This window comes from Manis javanica, chromosome 11 (assembly GCF_040802235.1).
Source record: "Manis javanica isolate MJ-LG chromosome 11, MJ_LKY, whole genome shotgun sequence".
Lineage (NCBI taxonomy): Eukaryota > Metazoa > Chordata > Mammalia > Pholidota > Manidae > Manis > Manis javanica.
Window position 1 is genome coordinate 83,052,698 of NC_133166.1, and position 25,411 is coordinate 83,078,108.

A 25,411-nucleotide genomic window follows, 5' to 3' on the forward strand; every position below is an offset into this window, starting at 1 on the left:
TTCATGAACTGATAAGTTACATTCAAGTCCCTCAATATGTGACACTGACAGAGGTGATGAGGTTGTTCTGACTGGGTAAGGGTGCTCCTGTTCCATTTCTGAATGTTGGTGTAGGGTAAGTATAGATAAAGGCAAAGTGTTACACAGATGAGCTATGATGGCCCTAACTTACACCATACACAGAATTTATTCCTAGTCAATGAAATGTTTAAATGTGAAAAATAAATTTGTAAGAAGAAAAATTGGAGAATATTTTTGTATAAATGAAAAGATAGTTGTATTTTAATACATAAAAACTTAAATCTTCTGAATGAGAAAGGTGCCATAATAAATATGGTTAAATGACAGTCTAGGAGAAGATATTTGCAATGTGTTGGGGATCCCCAAGAGCACCCCTTTGTTTGGTGATTCACTGTAAAGAATCATAGGTCCCAGCATATAGTCATACTCGTGGCTGGATTTAAGTTTATGTACACACACACACACACACACACACATTAAAGTTATGAGATTGGAAACAAACCTTACAAAGTATTAATTTTTGTTAATTCTTGATGTAAGGGAACATGAGAGATTGTATCATTCATTGTGCTTTGCTTTATCTTTTAAATTTCTAAATCCCTACTTCTTCCAAACAACCCAAAGCATACAAATCAGCATTCATATGATTAAATTATTTTTTTGGTTAATATGTTAATTGAAAAGAAGAAATGCCTTTTGTCATCCAAGTTAGCTCTGATGAGTTGTCAGAATCAATTATCCTTTGCAATGGCTTGGATAATTTCTTATTTCTGAGTATATTTGATAGGGACTATGTATTGTTTACCTTTTTGTGTTCCTATCACCCATTATACTTAATATATTTTGAAAAATCTTTCATTGAAGACCTTGGGAATTTCCTTTGCTTTACAAGTAACTTTTTAGTATTCTTTTCTAGATTTTTGGTTTTCATTTTCAGTAAAAAGGCATGCTATAGTCTGAATGTTTTTGCCCTTCCCAAAATTCATATATTGAAATCCTGACACCCACGGAGATGGTATTAGGAGGTAGGCCTTTGGGAGGTGATCAGGTCATGAGGAGCAGCCCTCATGATTGGGATTAGTGCCCTTGTAAGAGAACCCAGAGAGCTAGCTTGTCTCTTCTGCCACTGAGGACACTGAAAAAATGCCACAAACCAGAAAGTGGGCTCATATTGAATGCTGAATCTGCCAGTGCCTTAATTTTAGAATTTCTAAAGAGAAATTATTGTCTGTTTATAAGCTACTGAGTCTGTGGTATTTTGTTATAGTAGCCTGAACTAAAAACATTTCAACTGCCTTGTCGTAGGTGGAATAAATAATGGTTTTTGCTAACAGAATTGTTGTGGTTGTTTTAAAAGGGCACTTAATGTCAATGATCTTATATTCTGGCTACTTGGATTCAGCTCTTAACATGAGATCTTTGCTAGTTTACTGTAATGTACTAAAATACTTTTGGCTACAAAGATGAGTTTTCTTTCTCATGCTCTTTGTTACTCTTTTTATTGAGGAAGTGATCTGGAGTTGGAGAAATGTGACTTGAATAGGACTGAATTTATATTTAGGTAGAAATGAATTCCTTTCACTAATGTACAGTTTTACCAGGTCTCAAAAGTGTTGCTTTGCTGAAAATGTTTTGCTATTTGTCTGCTCAACTCAGGATCCCTACTAGTTATGACTGGATAATTAACCTGAGTTTTGTCTATGTGAAGGCTGCAGTTATGATCCATTTAGTTGTGGATGAGACAGGGTTAAGGTGCTGCTCAGGATGATGTGTGTTTGCTATAATTGGTTGCTAAAAGGACTACTGGCTCTAAAATTTCATTTGATATATATTGAGAGTCTAGTCTTTTAGACACTGTTAGTACGTGCTGGGAATGGAAACAGGACAGAAGAGTTCCTTCCCTTTAAGAGCTGATACTCTCTGTAATTAGGAGAAGAATAAAAATTACATTTTGCTTTTAATTAATTGTATTTTAGTTAGACCTTTCATAGAGGTTAAGACATGATATCTGGAGTTCAGACCTGGGTTTGAAATCAGGCTCTGCCTGTGGTTTTATGACCTTAGCAACCTATTTAACTTCTCTAACAGCTTCCTAATCTGCAAAATAGAAAATATAACCTGCCTCATAAGAATTTGGAGGATTAAATGATACTTTTCATATAAAGTAGTTTATAAAATGCCTGGCATAAACTAAGTACCAAATAAAATATTTGTCATCATTATCATCATCATTAGTATTAGAAATCTTGAACCCCAAAATAAAGTCACATTAAATCTTAGTCCAATCCAGGTTAATTGAACACACCTGCTTTATATGGGCATGGGGCAGGGATGTAGGCCCTTTATCTCCACTGAAACACTTTAGCAAAACCCCTGATCTATGGAGCAATACCCTTTGATAAACATTTAGGTAATTTATTCTTTATTCTTGTCTCCATAGCTTCTGATGAGAAATCTGCACTTTCCCTATCTCTAACTGGCTGTTTTTCTCTGCTTTCAATATATATATTTTTTATCTTTGCTTTTCAGCAGTTTTATAAACTTATATGGTTGTGGTTTTCTTTGAGTTTATCTTTGTTAAGGGTTCACTAAGTTCTACAATGTGTAAATTCATATCTTTCATCAAATTTGGGAAGTTTTCAGTCATTATATCTTATATAAATCTTTTCCTTTTTTTTTTTGTACTAATCCTTCTCTTCTCCTGAGACCCAGAGAACAAAGATAATAGATATTTTCATATTGTTCTATAATTCCTAAGGCTCTTTTCATTGTTTTCCAATAATTTTCTCTGTATGTTCAAGTTCACTCTTTACTGTTATTTCCATTCTTTTGAGCCCTAGTGAATTTTTAATTTTAGATACACTGTTTTTCCTGTTCTTAACTTTACCTTCATTCTTTTTACATTTTTCTGCTTCTCTGCCAAGGATTTGGATGCTTCTGTTCATTTCAGTTGTGTTAACGTTTATATCATGGAGCATGGTTTTACTACCAATTTTTAAGTCCTTGGTAATTCCAACAGCTACATCATCCTGGGACTGGTATCTGTCAATTTTTTTTTCCCTTGAGAATTGGTCACTTTTTTTTTTTTTTTTGGTTGTTACATAATTGGAATGTTTCTCAGACTTTGAATCTTACATTTTGAGATTCTGTTTCCAGATAAAATCCTCTAAAGAAGGTTGATTTTGTTTTATTTTAGCAGGCAGTCTGCCTTGTTATGTCCTGACTGCAAATTCTGTCTTGCTTTCTGGTTCCAAAGTCAGCACAGTTCTCAGAACCTTTGCTATGTATCTTTGGTTTCTTCCACACATGTACAGCATGGTGGTAAGCCCAAGACTTGTGTTCATACACAAAATTAGGGGATTACCTTTTTCAGCTCTCTCCTCCTTGGGGTTTTCCTTACACTCTTGGGCTTCCTGGGGTCCATTTTCCTTCTTTCTCTGAGTAGAAAGACAGAGATTTCTCACTTGGAGTTTTTATTCCTTTTGTTCTGTCTGGTAGTTTTGCATGTCAGGAGTCAACTTTAGGACAAAGTAATGAGAGAAAAGAGAAAAAATAACAGAGTATTCCTTTTACATTTTTGAATCAGAGGCACAGGCCTGTTTGCTTAGGCATTCTAGATGTTGAGTCAGATTTTCCTCTCCCAAGTTTTAGATGCTTGTGGTACTCTCTTACCCCCTTCAGGGCAGCTCCATAACTGGGGCTGACCTGATGATATAACTTGGAGAGAAAAAAGAAGAAAAACAAAAAGTTATAATTCCCTAAACACTCTCTGGTTTATAAGAACTCCTTTTTCTGTCCTTTGGCCAGAAAGATTGGATTTTTTTCAATTCTGCTGCTCACAGCACACTTCTGCAACTTGGGCTGCTATTAGGTCATATCTGAAAGATAAAGGATGGGAAAAAAAGGCCACTCACACTACCCTGATAGTTTTTCAAGTTTTGACTCCTCTCTCCAGTCTGTCTATTATTGTTTACTTTTTTAAGAAGAATCCTCTGTAGTTACTTTTTATGTTCTGTTCAGTGTTTTCAGTCAGGAGAGAGAAGCTATAGCACACTTACTACTTCAGCTTGACTGGTTCAAGTTTGAGCATCTTCACTTCTGCCAGTTTTTGCTTCAGGTATTTTGAAGCTCTTGGTTTTAGGGTGTATAGCCAGTTAAAATTATTATGTTTTCCTGACCCTTTTATCATTGTAAAATATCCCTCTATCCTCTGTTAATATTCCTTATTTTGAAGTCTTAACTTTTCTGATACTAATAGCCACTCTAGTTTTCTTATAATCAGTGTTTGCATAGTGTATCTATTTCTATTTTTTTAAAACTTTTAATCAACTTGTTTCTTTAAAGTGTGTGTTCCTTGTAGAAAGCATATAATTGAGCTTCGTTTTTTTTAATCCAGTTTGATGAACTGTCTTTTAATTGGTATGTTTAGACCAGGGGTCAGCAAACTACTTCCTATGGGCCAAATCCAGCCCACTGTCATCAGTATGAGGTAAAAATTATTTTTAAAATTTTAAAGGGTTAAAAATAAACCAAAAGAAGAATATTTTGTAATACATGGAAGTTAAATAAAATTCAAATTTCAGTGTCTATAATAAAGTTTTGAATTTTGTAAAAAAAAAACGTGGAAGGCTGTTTTTTCTTTTTATATGAATATCTGCTTAATATCCTAGGATTTTTACTCTTGGCCCACAAAGCCCAAAGTATTTATAACATGACTCTTTACCATAGAAAAAGCTGTGACCCCTGTGTTCAACCATTTGTTTACCTTTAATGTAATTTGTTATGTTTGACTGTAAGTCCTCCCACTGTCCTTTCTGTCTGTCTTTCTTTTCCCCCTTTTTTCATGCCTTCTCTTGGATTGAATATATATATATATATATTTTTTTTGTAGGGGTGATGGGACAGGGTGTGTGGTGGTTGGAAGTTCCCCTTGCCCACTCATTCCCAAGCTAACAGGACACACACTCTCACTCCAGGTGGCTTTGATTTTTTTTTTATTAAGGTATCATTGATATACACTCTTATGAAGGTTTCACATGAAAAACATTGTGGTTACTACACTTACCCATATTATCAAGTCCCCCCCATAACCCGTTGCAGTCATTGTCCATCAGTGTAGTAAATGCCACAGAGTCACTACTTGTCTTCTCTGTTCTGCTACACTGTCTTCCCTGTGACCCCCCACATGGATTGAGTATTTTTAGTACTCCATTTTATCTCCATTACCAGCATATTAACCAAATAATCTTGTTTTATTATTTTAGTGGCTGTTCTGGGGTTATAACTCAACTCTTTAACATGTCTATGTTTTAATAGTATTCTACCACTTCAAGTATATCGTAAGGATCTTCCATTTCTTCTCTTGCAGACTTTATGCTTTTGCTTCATTCATTTTGCTTATACATGTGTTAAAATTTCTACGAAATACTGTTTTTTTTTGCTTTAAATAGTCTGTTATATTGAAAAGAAATTAAAAAGCAAGGAAAGAGTCTTTCCCTCATATTTATAACTTCTGGTGCTCTTCAATTTGCCTCTGGTATCATTTTCCTTTCTTCCAAAGAACTTCTTTAACATTCTTGTTTTCTTCTGCAATTTCAAAACTGCTTTTATATCCACTCAGGGAAAATTTCATTTCAGATCTTGTATTTTTTAGTTCTAGAAGTTCTCTTGGTTCTTTTTTCTCCTTATTTTGTTAGATGTTCTTCATTAAATCCTTTATATTTTAATAGATATTTCAAAGGCCTTGTCTGCTATTTGTCATCTGTCTGTTTTGGATTCACTTCTGTACTATTTCTACATTTGGGGTATACAGAGTTTTATGATTCTGAGTTATACATATTTGTAAAATACTTGTCTTTTTGAAAAGCTTTTTCTCTTTTTTAGTCTTTTCTTTTGTAGGACTCCAATTACACATGATAGACCACTTGAAGTACTGGATCTACTAAGCTCATCAGTCACTGAGGTGTGGTTTTACCACAGGACCTTGTGAATAATTGTTGCAGAAATGCTTGCTACATTAACAAAAATTCATTGTATATATATGTAGGATTATAATAATAAATCTAAGTTTGTTAGCAATCAGCCTTAAAATGTATTTGTACTTTTCAAAAGGGGAAAAAACATGTTTCAGTGACTGAAGAACATGGTAGATGAAGTAATTAATTTTGAATGGTTTCAGTTTTTCAATAGAGAAAAAAAATGGCAAGCGAAGTTGCATGTTTTGGTATGTTTGGGAGCTGGTATGGGGAGTTTGGGAATGTCTTTTGTGAATTATTTATTAATATTCTGCAAGTACAATCCTGGTTGTGAGAATTTGAGCATGCTGCAAGGATTTAGTTAGGGTGAGACAGGCATGCTTAATTTTGTGCAACATGGATATGGGTGACAGGGAAGGTTTGGAGATTAGCTGAATTTAGATTTTAGGGGGGCATGGAGAATGTAGCAAAGGGAGAGTTTAATACCACCCGACACATGGATAGTCTCCAACCACAACTGGGCCTTTGATGCATGTTGTGCTTAGAATTAAAGTGAAAAAATTTTTTATAAGGAACTCATTAATGGGTGGGTTGGGGGGAGAACTGGTGGAAGCAATCATAGGATCATTTACCAAAATAATTATTTCGGGGGAAAAATTTCTGCTGGAACACTTACATAGTTCATAGAAGCCAGCAAGCCAGCAGGGAGCAAGACAACGAGTTTGACTTTTGTTGTTAGTATGACATATAACAGGTTAATAATGTTGTTTACTTTTACTTAGGAATTGGGGGTTGCTTAATAAATTTGGTGCTATGCAGGATCTTTGTCAGCCAAGATAAACTTTTAAGTGGTTATAGTTTCTATTTTTAGGCTAATTCCCACTGTCTTTAGTGTTTTTCCCCACCTTATTGTTCATATGAATTCCAGATTTTTGATTTTTTAAAAAGTGCACAGCTTAGAATTTTTTTCTTTTCATCTAAAGAAACTATAGCTAAGTAAGATAATGCTTTGAGAGATTAAAAAGTGCAAAATGACGCATTTCAGAACTATGAATTAAATTATAGGGTATAAATGTTAAAAGAAATGAAAATGCTGAGAGACTACATTTGCAATTTTTGATTTGTTTTTGGGCAGTAGGCAAAAGTATACTGTGAAGTTTGCATTAACTTTTGAGTGCTTCTTTTTTTTTTTACTTTCTTCAGAAATTTCTACACCTAGACCATCTTCTCCAAGTGAATTACCTGAAGAAGAGAGCGTTTTATTTAACAAACTGACCTACTTAGGGTGTATGAAGGTTTCTTCCCCACGTAATGAAGTGGAGGCCTTACGGGCAATGTCAACTATGAAATCTTCCAGTCAGTACCCCTTTCCTGTTACTTTGTATGTGCCAAATGTGCCAGAAGGTTCTGTGAGGTAAGCTCTAGTCCTTATTTCTCCTTTGACATGTATGAAGCCCTTTGGATGGTGGTGATAATGTTATGTCATAAATCAGGCCTAGAACATAGTGTGAATTCACTTTTACTCTGTAGGCATGCAAAATAAACCATGTTTAGGCTCAAACTGTGTTTCTTATTTGCAAGAGGCATTTGCAAAATTATGCTAAGAATGTTAAAAATGGAACTATAATCATAAAAATACCTGAATATTCTGAAGGAACATGAAAACCTTCCTTCATCTTATCAGTGGTTTGAAAAACTAGAGCAAGCCTTAAATTTTAAGCTCTTTACATCAGACTGGAAAGAAGAAAAAGGACTTTTTCTCATACTTAATTAGGAATAATATTTGATGTCATGTGAACCTTGAAGTTCTTTAAATGTGAGTCAGATAATATTATTCTCCTACACTTAGCCCTCCAGTCAGTGGCCTTCAGTTATCCTTGTGAGTATATTCAAAATCTTTACCATGTCTGGCCACTGATGACCTAGTGCTTTGACCTGATCTTCTGCCCTACTCCTCCTAACCTTCACTCATTCCCTCTCTAACCCACCTTTCTGTTGCTCTCTCCCCCTCATTCTCTCTCACTACATTCATTCACTACATTCCAGTCATAGTAGCTTCTTTGCTCTTTCTCAAACCCAGTCATGATTACTGCCGCAGGGCCTACGTATATTCTCTTCCTTTTGCTCAAGCAATTTTGGTTTCTCAGTGGCTCTTTTGCTTCTTTTCAGTTTCACGTCAATAAACATTTTATCAAAAGAGGCCTCCTTTGATTATATCATATAACTATCCCTCTATTTCCCCTTACTGGGCCTTTTTTTCCTTCATAGTCCTTTCCCTTGACTTGATAGTATATATTTATTTGCTTTTTTGTTTATTGTCTCTCTTCCTGTTGCATTTCCCATGCACAATACGAGCAGTATCTGAGAATGCAACTCAATTCTGATACTATCTGCCCAGAGACAGCACCAGATTCCCCAGGTTAAGAGCTCCATTTTACAAGCCTGCCCTCCACCCCCTACTCCAGAGGCCAGTTACAAGCCCCAGGCAGTTTACCCTGTGCTTTTGACAATCCTGTTCAGACTGGAGGTTCCAATGACCTCCCGCTTAGGTTCTATTAATTTGCTAATGCGGCTCACAGAAATCAGGAAAACACTGAAGGATATAAGTTAATAGTCAGATGAAGAGATAATACAGAGCAAGGTCCCAAATAAAGGAGCTTCTATTCTTGTGGAGCTTGGAGCCTGGCTTGTTGGCATGATGAATCTTTCTGGTTCCCCAAGCATGGAAGCTTTCTCTGACAGAGAAACAGGATCCAAGAGTGTGATATGCTCTTCTCATGGGTTCTTGTGAGGGCTTCAATTGCATTCTCATGATTGACGGGATCATTGGCCATTGGCTGATTCAGCCTCCAGTCTCTGACCTTGGGTGGGGTTCAAAAGTTTCATTAACATGAAAAGACATCTGTAAGATAAATTCTAACTGAAATAAGCAGGCGACAAGAGGCAACAAAGGGCCAGGCAGTTTATTTGAGCGCAATTCCTGGGCGAGGTTCACCAGTCTGAAACAGGCTGGGGAAGTTGCAAGCAACTAGACAGGTGGGGAGTTTTTAAAGAAGGTAGGGGGAGGCAGAGCATAGATTTATAGCGGTGCGAGGATTGGCTAGCCTAAGGCACATTTTTCAGGTTGGGAGGGGCGGCAGCTAGGGACTTTGGCACACGTCATCAGTGTCCGATGTGCTCACCTCTCCCTCCAGTGCCTCCAACCTTACAACATCCATTTCACCTTTAACTCTAAAGTGTTTTCAGGAACTGTGGATGAAGACCAAATATACCTGAGAAATATACAAGAGAAATTTCTTATGACTTGTTCTATTGTGTAACAATAATATTCCCTGAAGACTGATTTAATCTTTTTTCAAACCTTTTGTGATTTGCCTGCCTGTCTAAAATTTAGAATATGACAAAACAGTTAAATTCTAAGTAACAAAAAAAAATAATATGTATTTATAAGGTTTTGATAAAAAATGCTTTGAATTATTCAGGAAAGGGTTTTGTAGATAGTATTGTTATTATGATGTATCTTAAAAATGTCAAAATGCCTTTTAATGTTATCTGTTAAGTTTCAAAGTGGCAAACACACCTTGACAAAGACTTAGTGTTTTGATTTTCCTCTCTTTTCTTAGTGGATACCCCTCAGTTATACAGAATGACATCCTGAATTCATCTTGAGTTTTAGATCAATCTAGGGCTGAGGATTTGTACAGGAAAAGACAATTATTCGCTCCTAAATCCCACAGATGTTTTACCTCTGTTGTTAAGTTCATCTTTGGAACCACTCTGATCTTTTGTGGGGTGAAAGAGGTCTTGGTTGAAGGCTGACCTCGGGTCTGGATAAACACACAGGTGCTGCTCTAAATAGGAATGAACTCTCTAGAGGGTGGTCTGTGCTGTTCTGTACTGGCATTCCTTTTGCCATATTAGAACAAGACTAGCATTTAGGGATGGGTGACACAAATTTTTTTTCCAGCCAGTGTCTACTTAGCTTTGGGAGTAAATGAATTGGATCATAGGAAACACAAAAATTAAGTAATTGTCAAAAGAAGGTGAAGAATTTTTGTGTATATATATGGGTTATTTTGTGATTTTAAGATAAGTATGTTTATATGTTTATTGGAGTAGTAAAACTGTTGGCTTTTGTTCTTTGATAGTTAATATTTTATCTCATCTCTCATTGTTTGCAGAATCATAGACCAATCCAACAATATGGAGATAGCTTCTTTTCCAATCTATAAAGTGTTATTCTGTGCACGTGGACATGATGGGACAGCAGAGAGCAACTGCTTTGCATTTACCGAGAGTTCCCATGGATCAGAAGATTTTCAGATACATATTTTCACCTGTGAAATTAAAGAGGCAGTAAGTAAAGAGGCATAATATTTCTGAACTCTGATCTCAGTTTTATAAATTAGAATGTATGACCATGTACCATATTACATAAATTTGGAGCATATTTCTAAAGAGAAAGTTAATTTTTGTAATGGCAGAAAACTGAACATGCAAAGCTAAATCTGGTAACTGTGCACTAAAGTGGTGTTGCTGGGGCACTTGCAGCATGTAACAGAGCTGTCCTACTCCACCATGGTAGTAATTTCTCAAGCTTAGAAAGAAGGACTTTTTTTGCACCTCTTTTATTATTTTGCCCAAGTCAGTTGGTCCATGTGATTTTTAAATAATGCCTATAACAAAATCTGCTTCTCTGTAGGGCCTGATAGTTGCTTATTGCTTTCACTTAGATTTCACGAAGATTGTTTGTAGATCTCTGTAGTTTTTACTGGTAATTATTTATTACATTCGTTCACCTAGAGGCTGGCTTTTGCTCTTTAGAACTGGCCTACTTAACAATACAAATGCTCATGTATAGCAGAAGTATCCATTTGCAGTAATTTGAAGATGCCTGTAAGTTCAACCTAGTAATTATTAACTGGTGATTTATTCTTCCACTAGAGAAGTAGTTCAGAATCAAACGATTTTTGTTAAATGCACATTGAAATTGCATTCTCTTCTGTTATCTGTTGAATTCTTCCCAAATTAAAACTAAGTTGCACTTTTAGAACTTTAGTGCTTTTAACTGTTTCAAAGGTATTAATAAATAGGTTTAGATGGGCAAGGTCTCAGGTGTGTTTGCTTTTGAAAATAGAAATTGTCAGTATAAAATGCTGAAAGCAGCAGTTAGTTCTATTTCTGTTTACTATGAAACATAAACCATCATATTCACAGGAGTTCTGAGAGTTTATTTTTGGTTACCACATAGGAACGCATAGAAATGTAGGTTTCTGTGTGTTTGATACCAAGCATGAGGGGTATGCTCATTACTATGCTCTAGTGGTTAATTTTTTTAATACTAAAGTGAACGTGCCCAGACACACATAATTTAGATTATAGCCGTAGAAATTCTCTTCCAGAACCCATGCCTGTATAAGATGTTAAAATTTTTTTTTTTTTGTAATTTTAAGGTAGTCCTGAATCTATTTCATCCCAGCATTATATATTCATATATATACTGACTGCCTGGTCAGAAGGTGTGATGGAGAGTCAATGAGTACATGTGTGCCTGGCATTTGGAAGGATTGAGTATGAATGTGTGTGTGAATGAGGGTTGTTTCTGATCCTTACAACTCTACTACGGAGGTGGGGAAGCAGGTGGTAGAGTCCTGGCCTTTCATGTTGGCAGCCATCGTTTAAAGCACCTGTGTGGTTTCTGGATCATTGCTGCTTAGCAGAAAGGAAATGAACTTTGAAGATATGGAGAACCTGCTGCTGGGAGAGGTAGAAGCACTGCTGTAGAAGGAAACGAAAGGGACCTGGCTACAAGCATTTTTCATCACTGTGATGGTATGAAACTTTTTTTGGATTATAGCATCCACTTATTTATGGGTGGGGGAAATATTTGTCATTTTTGAGAGCTTAAATAGCGGGTAAGCAGTGGACAGAGTTGTGCGGAATTCTTAGCTTGCACATTTTGGATATGGTATTAAATAATATTAATTGTATTTCTAGAGAGATATTTGGGACATGGCAGGTTGTGAGAAAGTGAGTCCATGTATTATTTTTTTTAGAGTCCATTTTTCATAGTATTACATTATGGGCATTGATGGTAAAATTCATTGTTTGAAGGAGAAATACATGACAGTTGTCATTAAACTTATTATGAGAGATCTTTCTAAATAAGGAAAATAAGCAGTATAAATATGGAGCTTATGCCAGGCACTGTGCTAAGCATCTACTTGATATTTATAACATCTCCATGGTACAGATGGTATTTATTGACTAGTGATCTTATGCTCCTCTTTGCCTGGAGCAGTCCTAGTTTACGCCTTTTGTCCAGTGTATTAATAACACTCCATTTTATTCTCAAAAGTTCTAGTTTGGCTGATAAACTGTGTGATTATCCTTTGTTTATCCCAAGGCTAAAGAATAAATGACAAAGCTGTGTTTCAGATGCAAGTCTTTGACTCTGAAGACCCATGTATTTTTCAGCAACAAATTTCCTTTCACTTAAATATAAGAACACACAGTACAATTTATTTCTATTGGTCAGTGTAACCATTTTGTCCTTCAGCCCTGCTTTATAAAGGGATTTGTAAATCATGTACCTCACAGTCCAACTGCCTTTCTGTTTCACAGATGTCCAGCATCTTCTTCTTAAAAATAACTACCTTTTTAATAAATCTGAAATCTTTTAGTTACATTTACTGGTTGTCTGGTTATTTGGTTTTCAGAAGTTTCTTGTTCTCTGGTGAGGGGACAACTTTAATCGTTAGTATTCGGGTCTCCCCTGATGGGCACAGACATTTGGCAAAGATAGCTCAGGAGTAGGTTACAGCCACTCTTATTGCTTAAATGTTATGCAGCAGTGTTACGCAGCAGTGTTGCTAATTTGTCTTCCATTGTTTGCAGAGTCCCTGAATGAGCTGAAGAATTCTGTCAGTTAAAGGCAAAAGGACATCCTCTCAAGCAGGAGTAACAGCATGGCTGCCTCTACCAACTGTCACTGTGATGGTCTTACTTCACCATAAAACCCCACAAGCAGCAGGCATCAACAGTGGCAGAGGGGAAGCCCAGTGAGGGTGATGGCTCTGCTGGACCTGTGAGCAGGGATTAGGGGTTCCCACAGAATGGTTAGGGCATTTGACTTGTTACTCTCTATGTTCTTCTGCAGGACTTTGCAGGAGCAGATTGATTTTCTAGAGCAAAAGAGTAGGGGAATTCAGCCAAAAGTATCTTGATGCTGATGATCTTTGTACAGGGAGAATGATGTGAGAGGCTTCTGCTGAAGAACTGCAGACAAAGCAATAGTGAAAAAAGCTTGGATGCACCTATTTGTGTTGCATCTTTATGGATACATTATACAAACCTGTTTCTAAAGATACTTTAAAAGGCTTAGTTGACTCTCTTTAAGAATTTATTTCTTCTGGTCAGTTTGACCATTTTCTTCAAAATGGTTTCTTCTTTGATGTTCCTTGTTTGTATGTTTTTAACATACTACCATTACTAGCAATTCTCTGTTTTATTTTAGAAGCACTGTTACCAGCTATTAAAGGCATTCAGAGGTATTTCATCATAAATATCAAGCATATCATTGGAAAGATCTTTTTTCTTCATAAATATCAAGCATATCATTGGAAAGATCTTTTTTCTTAACACATTGGTTTTTCTTGGGGTTGCTGATATGTCACTGCATAAAAGAAACTTTATTCCTTGCGTGGGAAAATATTATTTCTAAATAGATATTTGTTGAGATAGTATTTCAGCAGAATGCCTTATTATGGATAGTAATTCAGAGGTTATGTTAGTATTTTCCTTAAATAAATTGGTTTTTATAACTTAAAAAGTTTATTGAATGAAATGCCTCTTATTTTAGCTCCTTTCAGTGAGTAATGTATTTGATCAAGTTGTTTTTAAAATTTTAACACATATCCTTCAGCGTATCTTCTACAGAATGATTTTTCTTTCTTTATTTCTTAGATGAACATTTTTTTAGAAGAGTTGATTCTTTCATCACTATTAGTGAAAAGGCTTTATCTTGGAAAAGTTGGCTATGTTATTTAAGTATATGTCATTTTGTTTAATAGCATTTTTTGGACTGTTAACATGTAATACATATTTGAAGATTTGTAAAATACTGAGGTAAAGAGGAAAATAAAATTACTAAAAATTCTACCAAAATGAAGATTTTAAGCTACCTCCTTTCCACATATCTACATGTGTCTTGTTCCTAGCATCTTCAAAAACAGCAACAATGATGACCCCAAGAGATAATTTCATGCTTATTTATTGCTTTCTATAGATACTGCTTTCTGGGGAAAAATTATACTGTATTATTTCTCAATAAACCTTTGTCTTCTGCAAAGAAAATACGTGTTCTAGATGTGTATGTGTTTGTGTATTAAATAGTGTGACATGTATAAAAATGCTTGCTATCATATGTTTTAAATTTCTTTTCATGGTGTAATTGATTGCCCAGTTAGTTCCAGTAACTATAGACTGACAGTCTTTGTTCCTGAAGCTACTCTACCTTACTGATCTTTGGATCACCATTCCAGCTTATTCACAGACTCTAGGATTCACAAATTATTTTAACCTTGTTGTTGGAAATAGGAACTTTTAATAAGACATGATTAGGATTAAGTGCAGTTTGATTTCTGTTAATGAAGTTAATGTACTGTTGTGTCCTTCCTCCAAAATGCGAGAAAGGTATAGTCTGATTCCCTACCATCATTCTCTACTGGCTTGGCCCCATATACTTAAACATTTTTAAAGAGAAATTCCTGACTCCTGCCATCTGCTTTAGAATTTGTTAAGTTCTTTGACTGCTTTAGTGTGGCCTCATGTGGTAAGCTTGCTAATAATACTCTGACAAAAAGAAAATGAAATAGTTGTAAGAAGATAAGGGAGAGGAGAAAAAAGAGTAAATATGGTTGGGGTTTGACTTTAGTAATATATAAAAAATTATGTGCAGGCATTTTTTCATATATTATGTTTTCTTAAAAATATGCTGAAGTTGAGTGTATAAAAAGTAAACAATAGACTTCATATTTATTTGGGGTTATGAAGTGGGGAGTACTCCCAGAAACTAAAAATAGCTTATTACACCTTACCTTGGAGGCATGATCTCTAATGACTTTTTCTAACATGTTGTTTGATTCTGTTTTCCTCTGTAGCACTTAAATTGTTGAGCAAAGTCAAATCAGTGTCCAGCTGAGGCTAAACATTTCTGTCTTTGGCTTACCTATTCCTTCTCACCTCTCCCAAACACATTCAATTTACATGTGGTGGTATGTAGGCTCCATCTTCACTGCTGTATACTTAGCACATAGAAGGAGCTCAAAAAATATTTGCTGGATGAATGAGTGAATTTATCATTGTTTTAATTGGGTAACATTTGAGGCCTTCAGTTCTTAATATCAATCCTTTGCCACTTTTGTTGTTTTTACTCATTTTTATAAAATTATAATTGTGTAACATTAAAATACTAAAAATTTTGCAAGTACTGAGATACAAATATGCTACAGCTGAAGCTGAACTTAGGCTGGTAGGCATCATTCTTATACAGTTAAAAGTTTGTAAGTCAGTTAATATAAGAAACTATTAATTTGGTATTAGAAAGGTGGTTTAGGGTGACCATCTATTGATAGGTGTATATATGGCTATTGTATGTGAGAACCACTCATTTTTTAATGTGATAGACTTGTGCATAAGAAAAAGTAGAGTATATGAACATAACAAAAATAGAAAAATAAGGAAAGACTCCGTGCTTTAAGAAATTCTGTTGATGAAAGTGTTCTTGTTTCACGCAAATTACAAAATATTATTGTCCTAGACTAATATAATTCAATGAATAATTCAAATGCACTTTATCTAAAGTGAAGGATTTGTTAGTATTAAGAGAAGTCTGTTTAATTGTACCTCCTAATGTGGAGGTCAAACTCTTATTTCATGTTTTCAATGTTCAACTCATGCTTGGCCTGAGAGGCCTGGAAGGTTTTTTTTGTGCTTCAGCCTTATAAGTCTGAGATGGTATGACATTTCTTTTGCAACCAAGGAAGAGAATAACTTTTGGAAGAGTATGGGGTTTAGAATACTTCTCCATTTTAGGGAGAGAGTATAAGCCATGGGCATATATATTTTTTCAAGCAATTATCAACATAGTTTAATAGTAATACAATAGTAGGTAAGACCATTTTAGCATTTATTCTGGGAATCCTGCAATGTATTTATACCACAAGTTTGAGTGACAGCACTGGAAGCTCTTTAAATCACGTTACTGAGTTTGCTTATTGCCAGAACCACTGTTTGCTTTCTTCTGTGCCTCAGTGTGTAGTCCTGTGAAGCTGAGGGAAGTTAAAAGAGAAATTGATTACTTCAACTAAAACTTTGTGTTCATTGGGAAGATTTAGATGCCAGCAGCATTCTAGTAATTATCTTGAGGATTCATTCATTGCACTATAGCATATGATGAGGCCTAGAAACATCTATAAATATATTCTTTTGTGAATTTAAATTATTTAAACATTTTTATTACTATGTTTAAATGCTGGAGTTGAAAGCAAACTCTATATACATGTATACACATGTTGTATGCTTGGTCTACATATACTGTGTATTATAAGCTATATAATATATATGATACATATTATAAAAATATATATGCTTAGAGTATATCTGCTTTATCTGCTTAAGAAAATTGTGATGATGGGAAGTTGGAGATTTAAGAATTAGGAGAGCAGGGTATCAAAATATGGTTAAACTTTTACCTAATGGTATTTCATTTTAATTTTTTTAGGTAAGCAGAATTTTATATAGTTTCTCTACAGCATTCAAACGTTCTTCTAGACAAGTGTCTGATGTTAAAGACTCAATTATTCCTGTCCCCGACAGTGATGTATTTACCTTCAGTGTCTCCTTGGAGGTGAAAGAAGATGATGGAAAAGGAAACTTTAGGTGAGATTATTTGGAAAGAATAGAAATTGGTATTGTACCTGAGATATAGTATTGTCTAATATGAAAGTTCCAGAAACTATACAATGTTGGTATAAAGCTTTAGAATGATAAATAAATGTTTGAGTGGTGAATAAATGTGTTTCACTGTTCTCCCACTTTTCAAGATATTTTATGTAAATGGTATTCTTAATATTTAAAAATGCTGATATTATTAAAATCTCAGTGAAATAATAAAAGTAGAATGAAAACCTATAGATTTGTTAGCCACAATCATTTTTAATATTTGATTTATTGCCTTTGTTTAGAGGATATTTTTATGCAATTGTATATATATCATTTTTTTTCTTTTAACTTTATGGTGGAATTTTCCGTCAAAATTTAGCAAAGTATTTGGGTGGTTTGATCCTCATTTAATTAACCATTTCCTTCTATTATATATTTGAAATGCTTTTCTTTAGTTCAATAAAAGGTAGATAAATAGGACACAGTTACACTCTTTAAAGATCACCTATGTGCCTTAACTGTGTTTTTAATTCTAACAATAATTGTTAGGTATTTCGTTCGTTCTTTATAGGTACAGAAACAGAGTATTAGGTCAAATAAGTTGATCAAGATATTTTTCCTTTTCAGATAAGACAGCCATATTTTAGACATTCATTATTTTAATGAATTAATGCTTAAGAACTGGCAGACTGACCTAGGCTAGAATTTTTATTTATTTATATTTTGGTATCATTAATGTACAATTACATGAGCAGCTAGACTCCCCCCCATTATCAAGTCCCCACCACATACCACATTACAGTCACTGTCCATCAGCATAGTTAGATGCTATAGAATCACTACTTGTCTTCTCTGTGCTAGGCTAGAATTTAATTTGCCACCAATCTGTATGTCTTTGTCCATCTTTTACTTATTCTTACTTGGATATATCATAATCATCTCAAATTCTAGATGTTTAAAATTAGGCTCTTTTCACTTTGTTTTGCCTTGGGTTTCATTATGTTAAAGGCTTTTATGACCACGCAACCAGTTAAACCAGATATGTGTCTTAAAAAATAATTAGGTAAATTACATAAATAATGTCATTAACATTTCAAAAATAAAATTTGTAATGCCATTTAAAAAAATCTTGGTTCTAACTTTGGTTAGAGGTAAAATATGAGGCTCTTATAAATCTAGTTTAAAAATTAATAGTAACTGTTTTGCCTACTATCAAATGTATAGTTAACTCTGGCAAGATGAGAGTTTAGTTCATCTTAAGAGGCTGTTGCTTAAATACTTTGCTGTCTCTAACATTGGAATAAATTATTTTATTGTATTAATATTTGTATTGATAATTTCTGTTCTTTTTGTATGTTTCAGTCCCGTACCTAAGGATAGAGATAAATTTTATTTCAAAATAAAACAGGGAATAGAGAAGAAGGTTGTGATTACAGTGAGGCAACTTTCTAACAAAGAATTAGCTATTGAAAGGTAAGCAGCTGGCTCCAAAATGCTACCAAAAACTTGTGTTGACATTGTTACGTGTTTCAAAAGACAATAGCTATTGAATCTAACTGTATTAGTCACTGTGGCTTTTCACCATACTTCAGTTTCTCTCTTTAAAAATGAGAATGAGAGTTATCATGATTTTCCCACTTAAATAAATTAGATGTAGCTAGTTCATCGAAAATCTCAATTGATGGAGGAAATACTCATGAAATGGCTTTATTTTTCAGCAATAAGTACTTCAATTCTGTTTGGTCACATCCTTTTTTTTCTGCTGTCTCTTATTTACATGTTGGATAAATACCTTAAATTCTCAGTCATTTTTGATAATTAAAAAGTCCATTTAGTTATTGGGATTTCTGAAGCTTTAAAAGATGCATATTTTTTAAATATATAAATACACACACACACAAATAGGTGTGTGTTTACATTTATATATTTACACCTACATTAGACCATATAAAACGAGACAAACTTGCAGAACAAAAGATACTATTAAGGAAGAATAACAATGGGTATTTCTGGAAGACACATTTGTAATGGAGATGACAGATGAAGGGTAAATACACATACATTTTTTAACAATTGGCAGAAAAGAAAAGGAAAAAAGCAAGAGTATGAATAGACAAATCACAGGAAAGCTGTTCATAAGTCTGATAAACATTTATAAAGATGTCCTGATTCACGAATAGAGAGGGAAATATAATTAAGGTTATAAGATATCAGATGGGCAAAAATGACATCTAGAGCTGGTGGGGATAAGGGGAAAAGGGTAAAATGTGTGTACATTCTTGATCTGGTAACATCTGTAAACATAAAACAATACCTATAATTGGACACATCAGTCCCATTCTAGGAATCTGTCCTGTTGGAAACAAAAGCATCACTACCTAAGGATGTATTTTTAAGGATGTTTAAGAAACTGGAAATTTAAAAAAGCCCTCTTCACTTGGTTTCAAGGAGTGGGAGAAATTGGTGTGATGATGACGAGGGAAAGACAAGCTGCTTCATCAAGACTGCTGTATACCATAACCATATTCTGTAGACTGGGGTGAAGGTGGGGGAGCCTGTTGAGGTGCTGGTTGCTGACATCATGGCCCCCTTTGCCCTCTTAAATCTAGGAGTCTCTGGCCCCCAATTATCTGCAGCTTTCTTTAGAGCATCAGGTATTTAACTCTACTTTGTTCCCATGTTTGGATTCTACTACCAGCATCCAGAGAACAGGAAAAGTTCTCTTATATAATTCTGTCTTATAATTACAGTTTTCATCTTTTTTTCCTTTCATAGTGGTATAAAAAATAATTGTGTCTTAAAATTAATGGCTTCTTAAAAATTGATAAAAAATAATGAGATTACAGGTATTGTTGATTTTGAATATTTTAGTCTTAAAAGAATGATGAGAAAATTTTTTTTTGTTACTAGATATAGTAATGTATTCATATTTTTTTGGACATAATTTCAAACTTAATGAAGAGCTAAAAAAATAAAACTAGTAGTGAGAACACCTGTATATTCTTTTCTCAGAATCACTTATCAACATTTTACCCCATTTGCTTTGCACCACTTCCTCAGTCTCTCAGTTTTTCTCTTCCTCTGTCTCTGTCAATCTTTCTCTCCCTTTCTACATACCTCCACCCCCCACAATTGTTTTTCTGAACAATTTAAGTTACATCATGACCTTTCATTTCTGTAAACTTCTGTAGGAAATGTGTATTTCCTAAAAATAGGGGTAGTATCTTTTATATAACCACATCATATGTATCAACTCAGGTAAATCTGACATTCATACAGTACTGTTTATTCAACCTACCATTTGTCTATTTTATCAATTAACCCAGAAATACCCTTTCCCACCTCCAGGTCAGGATTTACACTGGGGTCAGATACTGCACTCAGTTGCCATTTACCTTTAATCTGATTAAAGTTTTCTTTAATCTGGAAACATTTCCACAGCCTCTCTCTCTCTCTCTCTCTCTTATGATACGGACATTTTTGAAGAATACATCCCTTTCCCCTCTTTTTAATAAAACATTGCTCATTTTGGGTTTATCTAATACTCCCTCATGATTAGATCCACATTATTTATTGCTGCACAGGTGATGTTTTCTTTAATGTATCATACCTGGAGGTGCTTGATGACCATCTGCACCTCACTGGTGATGTTAATTTTGATTACCCAGTGAAATGTCTGATTTCTCCACTGTAATTCTTTTTCTCACCTCTCTTGCAACTAGTTAAGTAGTCTGTGGGGAGACACATGAAAATACTATTCTTTTCATCAAAATTTCCTCCTCGATTTAACATTCATTTGTGATTCTTGTTTGATCCAGTCTTACTAAGATGCATGCAAAATGAAAATTTTTTTCTCCTGCATTTTCTCTAGATTTACCAGTTAGCCCTTAGCATGCTGATATAAGCCAGAGCTCTCCATTGTCTGCTTATTGGTATAGACTCTTGAATTCCCTCTACTATCCACAATAATTCACAAAGAGCTTAATTATTTTGGTGCTCAAATTGTCTCAGAATTTGACAGCAAGAGCCCCTTCAAACCCTGTGTCTTCAGGACATGCCCCAGCACTTCTTTTTAAATAAAAGGCAGTTTCCCATTTAGTAAGTCTGCTGTAACAGGGAAAGTAGTATTAGGTGTTGCCTAATATAACTCTTAATAAACATTATTGAAAAACCTTGGCGTTTGGGGTTATGTGGCATATTGTGTCTCAGCTATGCTTGTATGTAATCACGCCTGTGCTATGCTTGTATGTAAGGCAGTCCTTTTTCCAGTTAGAGGCTCCCAAGTTTGATTGACTTAAATATAGAAATCTCCATGACTGTTGGTGAAGTAGTTGAATGCCTACTTATGTTTTCTGGTTAACTTAAACAATTACACACACTTTAAAACATATTACACAAAATAATAACAAGTGTTGCTTTTTGCCCCCTCTTATATTCTTAAGACTTTATTCAGAATCTCCTCAATAATCCTTTACCATCAGGTGTTCATCATCATATAAACTACTTTTTGAGTAATTTTAAGGCATTTTTCCAGAGCACATTTTCTCAACTTCTGCCTAAGTCGTTTGAGATAAAGCAATTTTGAATCGCTGTGGTATTGCAATCAATAGAGATTTTACATAAGTCACAGATACCCATTTGTATAGCATTAGGACAGTTAAAAGAATTCATTCCATATTTAACCACTTACTATATTGCTTTTATTTTAATATAATTAATCTTGATGATAATATCTAATAGCTATGGGTGTATATCTAGCAATAATTACTAAATCCATGTTAGGTTTCTTTGCTTCCTTTTTCACTCGTACTGACAGATAACCTCTGTGAACATCCAAACCAAAATTGACTGAGATTGCATCAGGCTAATGAGTCTCCCCCATATAATGCTTTGCTCAACATAACAGACAAGATTTCCTGCAATATGGAAAATTTTGTAAATATTCAGATTCACCTGTTCTGGAAAAAGAAACCCTTGCTAAAAATAGTGGAATTGAAGCTAATACAGTAGGTGGCAATCTTGTCAAGAGTTAACGCCTGTGAATCTTAAACATTGCTGCTGACAGTTCATTTGTAGTATAAAGCAGTAAAGGACATCCTTCAAACTACAGTTGTTGCTTTTTTTTTGGGAAAGAAAATGATTTATCATCTTTAAAGACAACTTTTCATTATGTAAAATTTCCAACATAGACAGAAGTAGAAAGAATAATGTGTTGAACTCCAATGTGCCTGTCACCCACCCCACATTCTAATTTTCAGTATTTTGTTTTAATTAAATATTAATTCTTATTATGAAAGAAGCCATTTCTCTGTGCATTCAAAGGTGTAAGCCTTCTTCATATGTAAATATTTGACAAATACACTGAGATTATCTGCTTTGACCTCTTTGATGGCAAATACTATGTCATTTTTCCCAGAATCTCCAACACCTAGCACAGTGCCAGGAACACAGAACTTTATGGTTATCTGATTAATTCTTACTTAGCACTTTCTCTGTGCTGTGCACTGTTCTAGGTGCTACCTATGAGGTATAGATACTATTATTTTCATTGTATAGTTGGCAAGACTGAGGCATGGAGAGGTTAAGTAACTTGCCCAAGGTCATAAAATTAATATTTGACCTGAGTCTGTCTGTTATCAGAATACATATTCTTACTCTCTACTGCCTCTTTAAAAAAACCTGTTGAATAAGTGAGTAAGAGGTATATACGAATTTTATGAAGTTAAGAGTATTGACTGAATTCATTGAATATTGCACCCAATAGAATCTTGTCTTGTTTAGAGAATGTGTGAAAACTGCTCTCTTATCTTGAACATTTCTAATATTCTTATGCTTGGAGTTACTCACATGTTAGAGTTTACACATTAATCTTTGTTTAGGAACTGGACATAAGAGAGAAAATAGTAACAACTGACATTTATTGAATATTAACTGTGTTGACAGTTGTACAATTTAATTGTCATAGCAGTGTGTGAGGAAGGTATTATAATAATTACCACATTTTTGCAGATGATGAAATGGACTCTAGGTTAGGTGACTTTGGTTGCTTGGCCAGAAACTGGTAGAGCCAGAGTTTAAACCAAAGCCGTCTGGTTCTTGAGCATATGTTCTTAAAGATGGTACCCAATTAAATCTTGATTATATACTGTGTTTACAATTAGACCAGTCAGAGAGTAAATAAATTGGTATTCTTCAGTGTATTTTCTGCAGAATTTGAAAATGAGATGATAGATATTGGGACATCCCAGTGATTGTTCAGTGGCTACAGAGCCAGGGGCACTATGCCCTGGGAGAAAACCCTACCTATTTGTAGAAGAGAAAACCAACAATAACAACTGGGAGGAGAAGCCAAGATGACTGTAATCTGACACGTGTGAGAAGAGGGAGATCTGAGCTTAATTACTGCGAGGCCCCAGTCAGCATGTTGCAGTGTGGGCAGATCCGAGCAGGTCTGCAAGTCTTCTAGTGTTGCCAGAGCAGAAATGGCAGTCATCTCTGCCCGAGAGCCGCATTTCTGCGGGGCTTGTTACTGGCACAGGTAGAAAGGTTGCAAACGATTTTCTTGCACATTAGTAAGTCAATAGTGGATTTTTAAAACTTTAGTATTTAAATTATGCTATTCCTAGCACTATTGCATTACCTCCACTTGTTTGTCTTGGTTATGTAGGCTTTATACCCAAAAAGTAAGGGGAAAATTTTCAGTTTTTGCTATATTAATTTACTGACTAGTTGATTTTTGCCAAATACTGCTTCTTGTTTTGTGTAAAATGATTCAGGACACATAGTACCATATACATTTACAAAATGGGCTTTTTAAAAATTCCCTAAGAAGAGGCTTCTAATGATAATTTTAGGCCTTGTGGAAAGGTAGGTTGGAAAGAGATTTTTTGGCTTCAGGGTGTTAGTTCTGTTGGATCACTCTACTCCCAGCGATCTGCCCTGATGCTTCCTGTGTGAACCAGAATGAAGTGTTGATACAGCAAGCAGAGTGCAAGTATTATATTTGTCATAAATATTTAACTCTGTACTGAATAACATGGGCCAACACTATTAGAAAGAAAGGATTTCCATGAGTCACTTTTATCTGTTCCTAATGTTGCGGAATGCAATCATTACATATACGTTGTACATATAAAACACACATTCTTACCAGAGGGAAAGTTTGATCATTTATAGAGTAATTTAGAGACACGCCTGTTTTGATAGTAAATTCTGCTTCAGTTATTAATTTGTGCTGACTGGCTTGCAGCAAAAACCATATAATGAGAATTGAAGTGTCAAGTACTATACCTCATAGAGTGAGTGACTGACAGGTACCATACCATTCCTTGTGTTACTTCTTGAGGAGAATATTTCCAAGCCAAGGAGTACTGGAAAAAAAAAATCGCCTGGCGCTCTCTTCACAGAAAAAAATTTTCTAGTATGATTTGACATCACTAAGTAGATGGATGGTGGAACATCAACTGTTTGTTATTCTTGGGCTGATGTAATTTGATGTTAGACCATTCTGAGGGTCTTTTGCTGAATTTACCTAGCACTTATTTTTGCCTTCACCCTAGTGAGTTAAGAGTTTTATTTAGAAAGAAACTCATTGACGTTAAGCTGTTTATATGTTAGCTTGATTTGTTTTATTCTCTCACGTAAATTAGTGTAACTATGAAATCTTTTAACAAACTGATGGGTTTTAGATGCTCTAAATTTTCTCAAAGGACATCGTTCTTCTCCATTCTGAAAATGAGAAAAGTTAGCAGGGTGACCTAAAGTCTGCCTAGTATTTTAAAAGCTGTTTTATGAACTTACTCATTTGTCCTCTTTGAGTTTTCTTTTTAGTAGAAAGATAATTCTCTTTTTCTAGGAAAAGAGGGTGTATTTATACAAAAATACTTTAGTCTCTGACATGTAGTTATTTCAAGTGACTATTGGTAAAAATCTATTGGCATTATGAGGTGCTTTGGAATGGGAGTAATTGGAACCATCTATCTCAGCCTTTGGGCTGGAATATATAATTAGGACAGAATTTTAAATATCCTCCATTGCTGGCTACTGCTGGCTTCACCTAGTAGAGGAAGGTGGCACTATGGAAGTATGCATATCATACTAGTGCCTTTTCAGCATCATACTTTAAGAATTTTTTTCATGTTAAGAGTGAAAATACACATTATTTTCTATAATTATAAGTTGATCTAGATGTCTTGGAGGTCATTTTTTAATGAACTTTTACATTTGAAATGTTTATAGATCACAGGAAGTTACAGTAACAGTACAGACAGGCCCATGTACAGTTTATGAAGCTTCCCCCAGTGGTAACAACTTATAACTATGGTACAATATAAGAACTAGAAAATTGATACTGGTACAATCTATATACTTTTCATTGGAGTTTTTATTAGAGCTCTTCTTGAGTCCTTTTATAAGTTGTAGTATACTTCTATACTAATATATTTATTTTTCTAGTGGCAGGAGATCTTAAC

The 25,411-nt window shown here is 34.7% G+C and overlaps 1 protein-coding gene across 6 annotated transcripts in view; it reads left to right on the top strand.

Moving 5' to 3' along the window:
* The window catches only part of RABGAP1L (RAB GTPase activating protein 1 like), a 685,104-nt gene that overhangs the window by 51,262 nt on the left and 608,431 nt on the right, over nt 1–25,411 (top strand). For 5 of the 6 annotated variants that reach the window (XM_073216782.1, XM_073216783.1, XM_037013728.2 and 2 more), the window contains exons 4-7: nt 7,200–7,410; nt 10,178–10,352; nt 16,780–16,937; nt 18,303–18,413. In XM_073216782.1, the coding sequence (XP_073072883.1) occupies nt 7,200–7,410; nt 10,178–10,352; nt 16,780–16,937; nt 18,303–18,413 (655 nt within the window). Of the gene's footprint in view, nt 1–7,199; nt 7,411–10,177; nt 10,353–16,779; nt 16,938–18,302; nt 18,414–25,411 lie in introns of those variants that run through there. The other variant, XM_073216784.1, reaches the window with a different exon arrangement.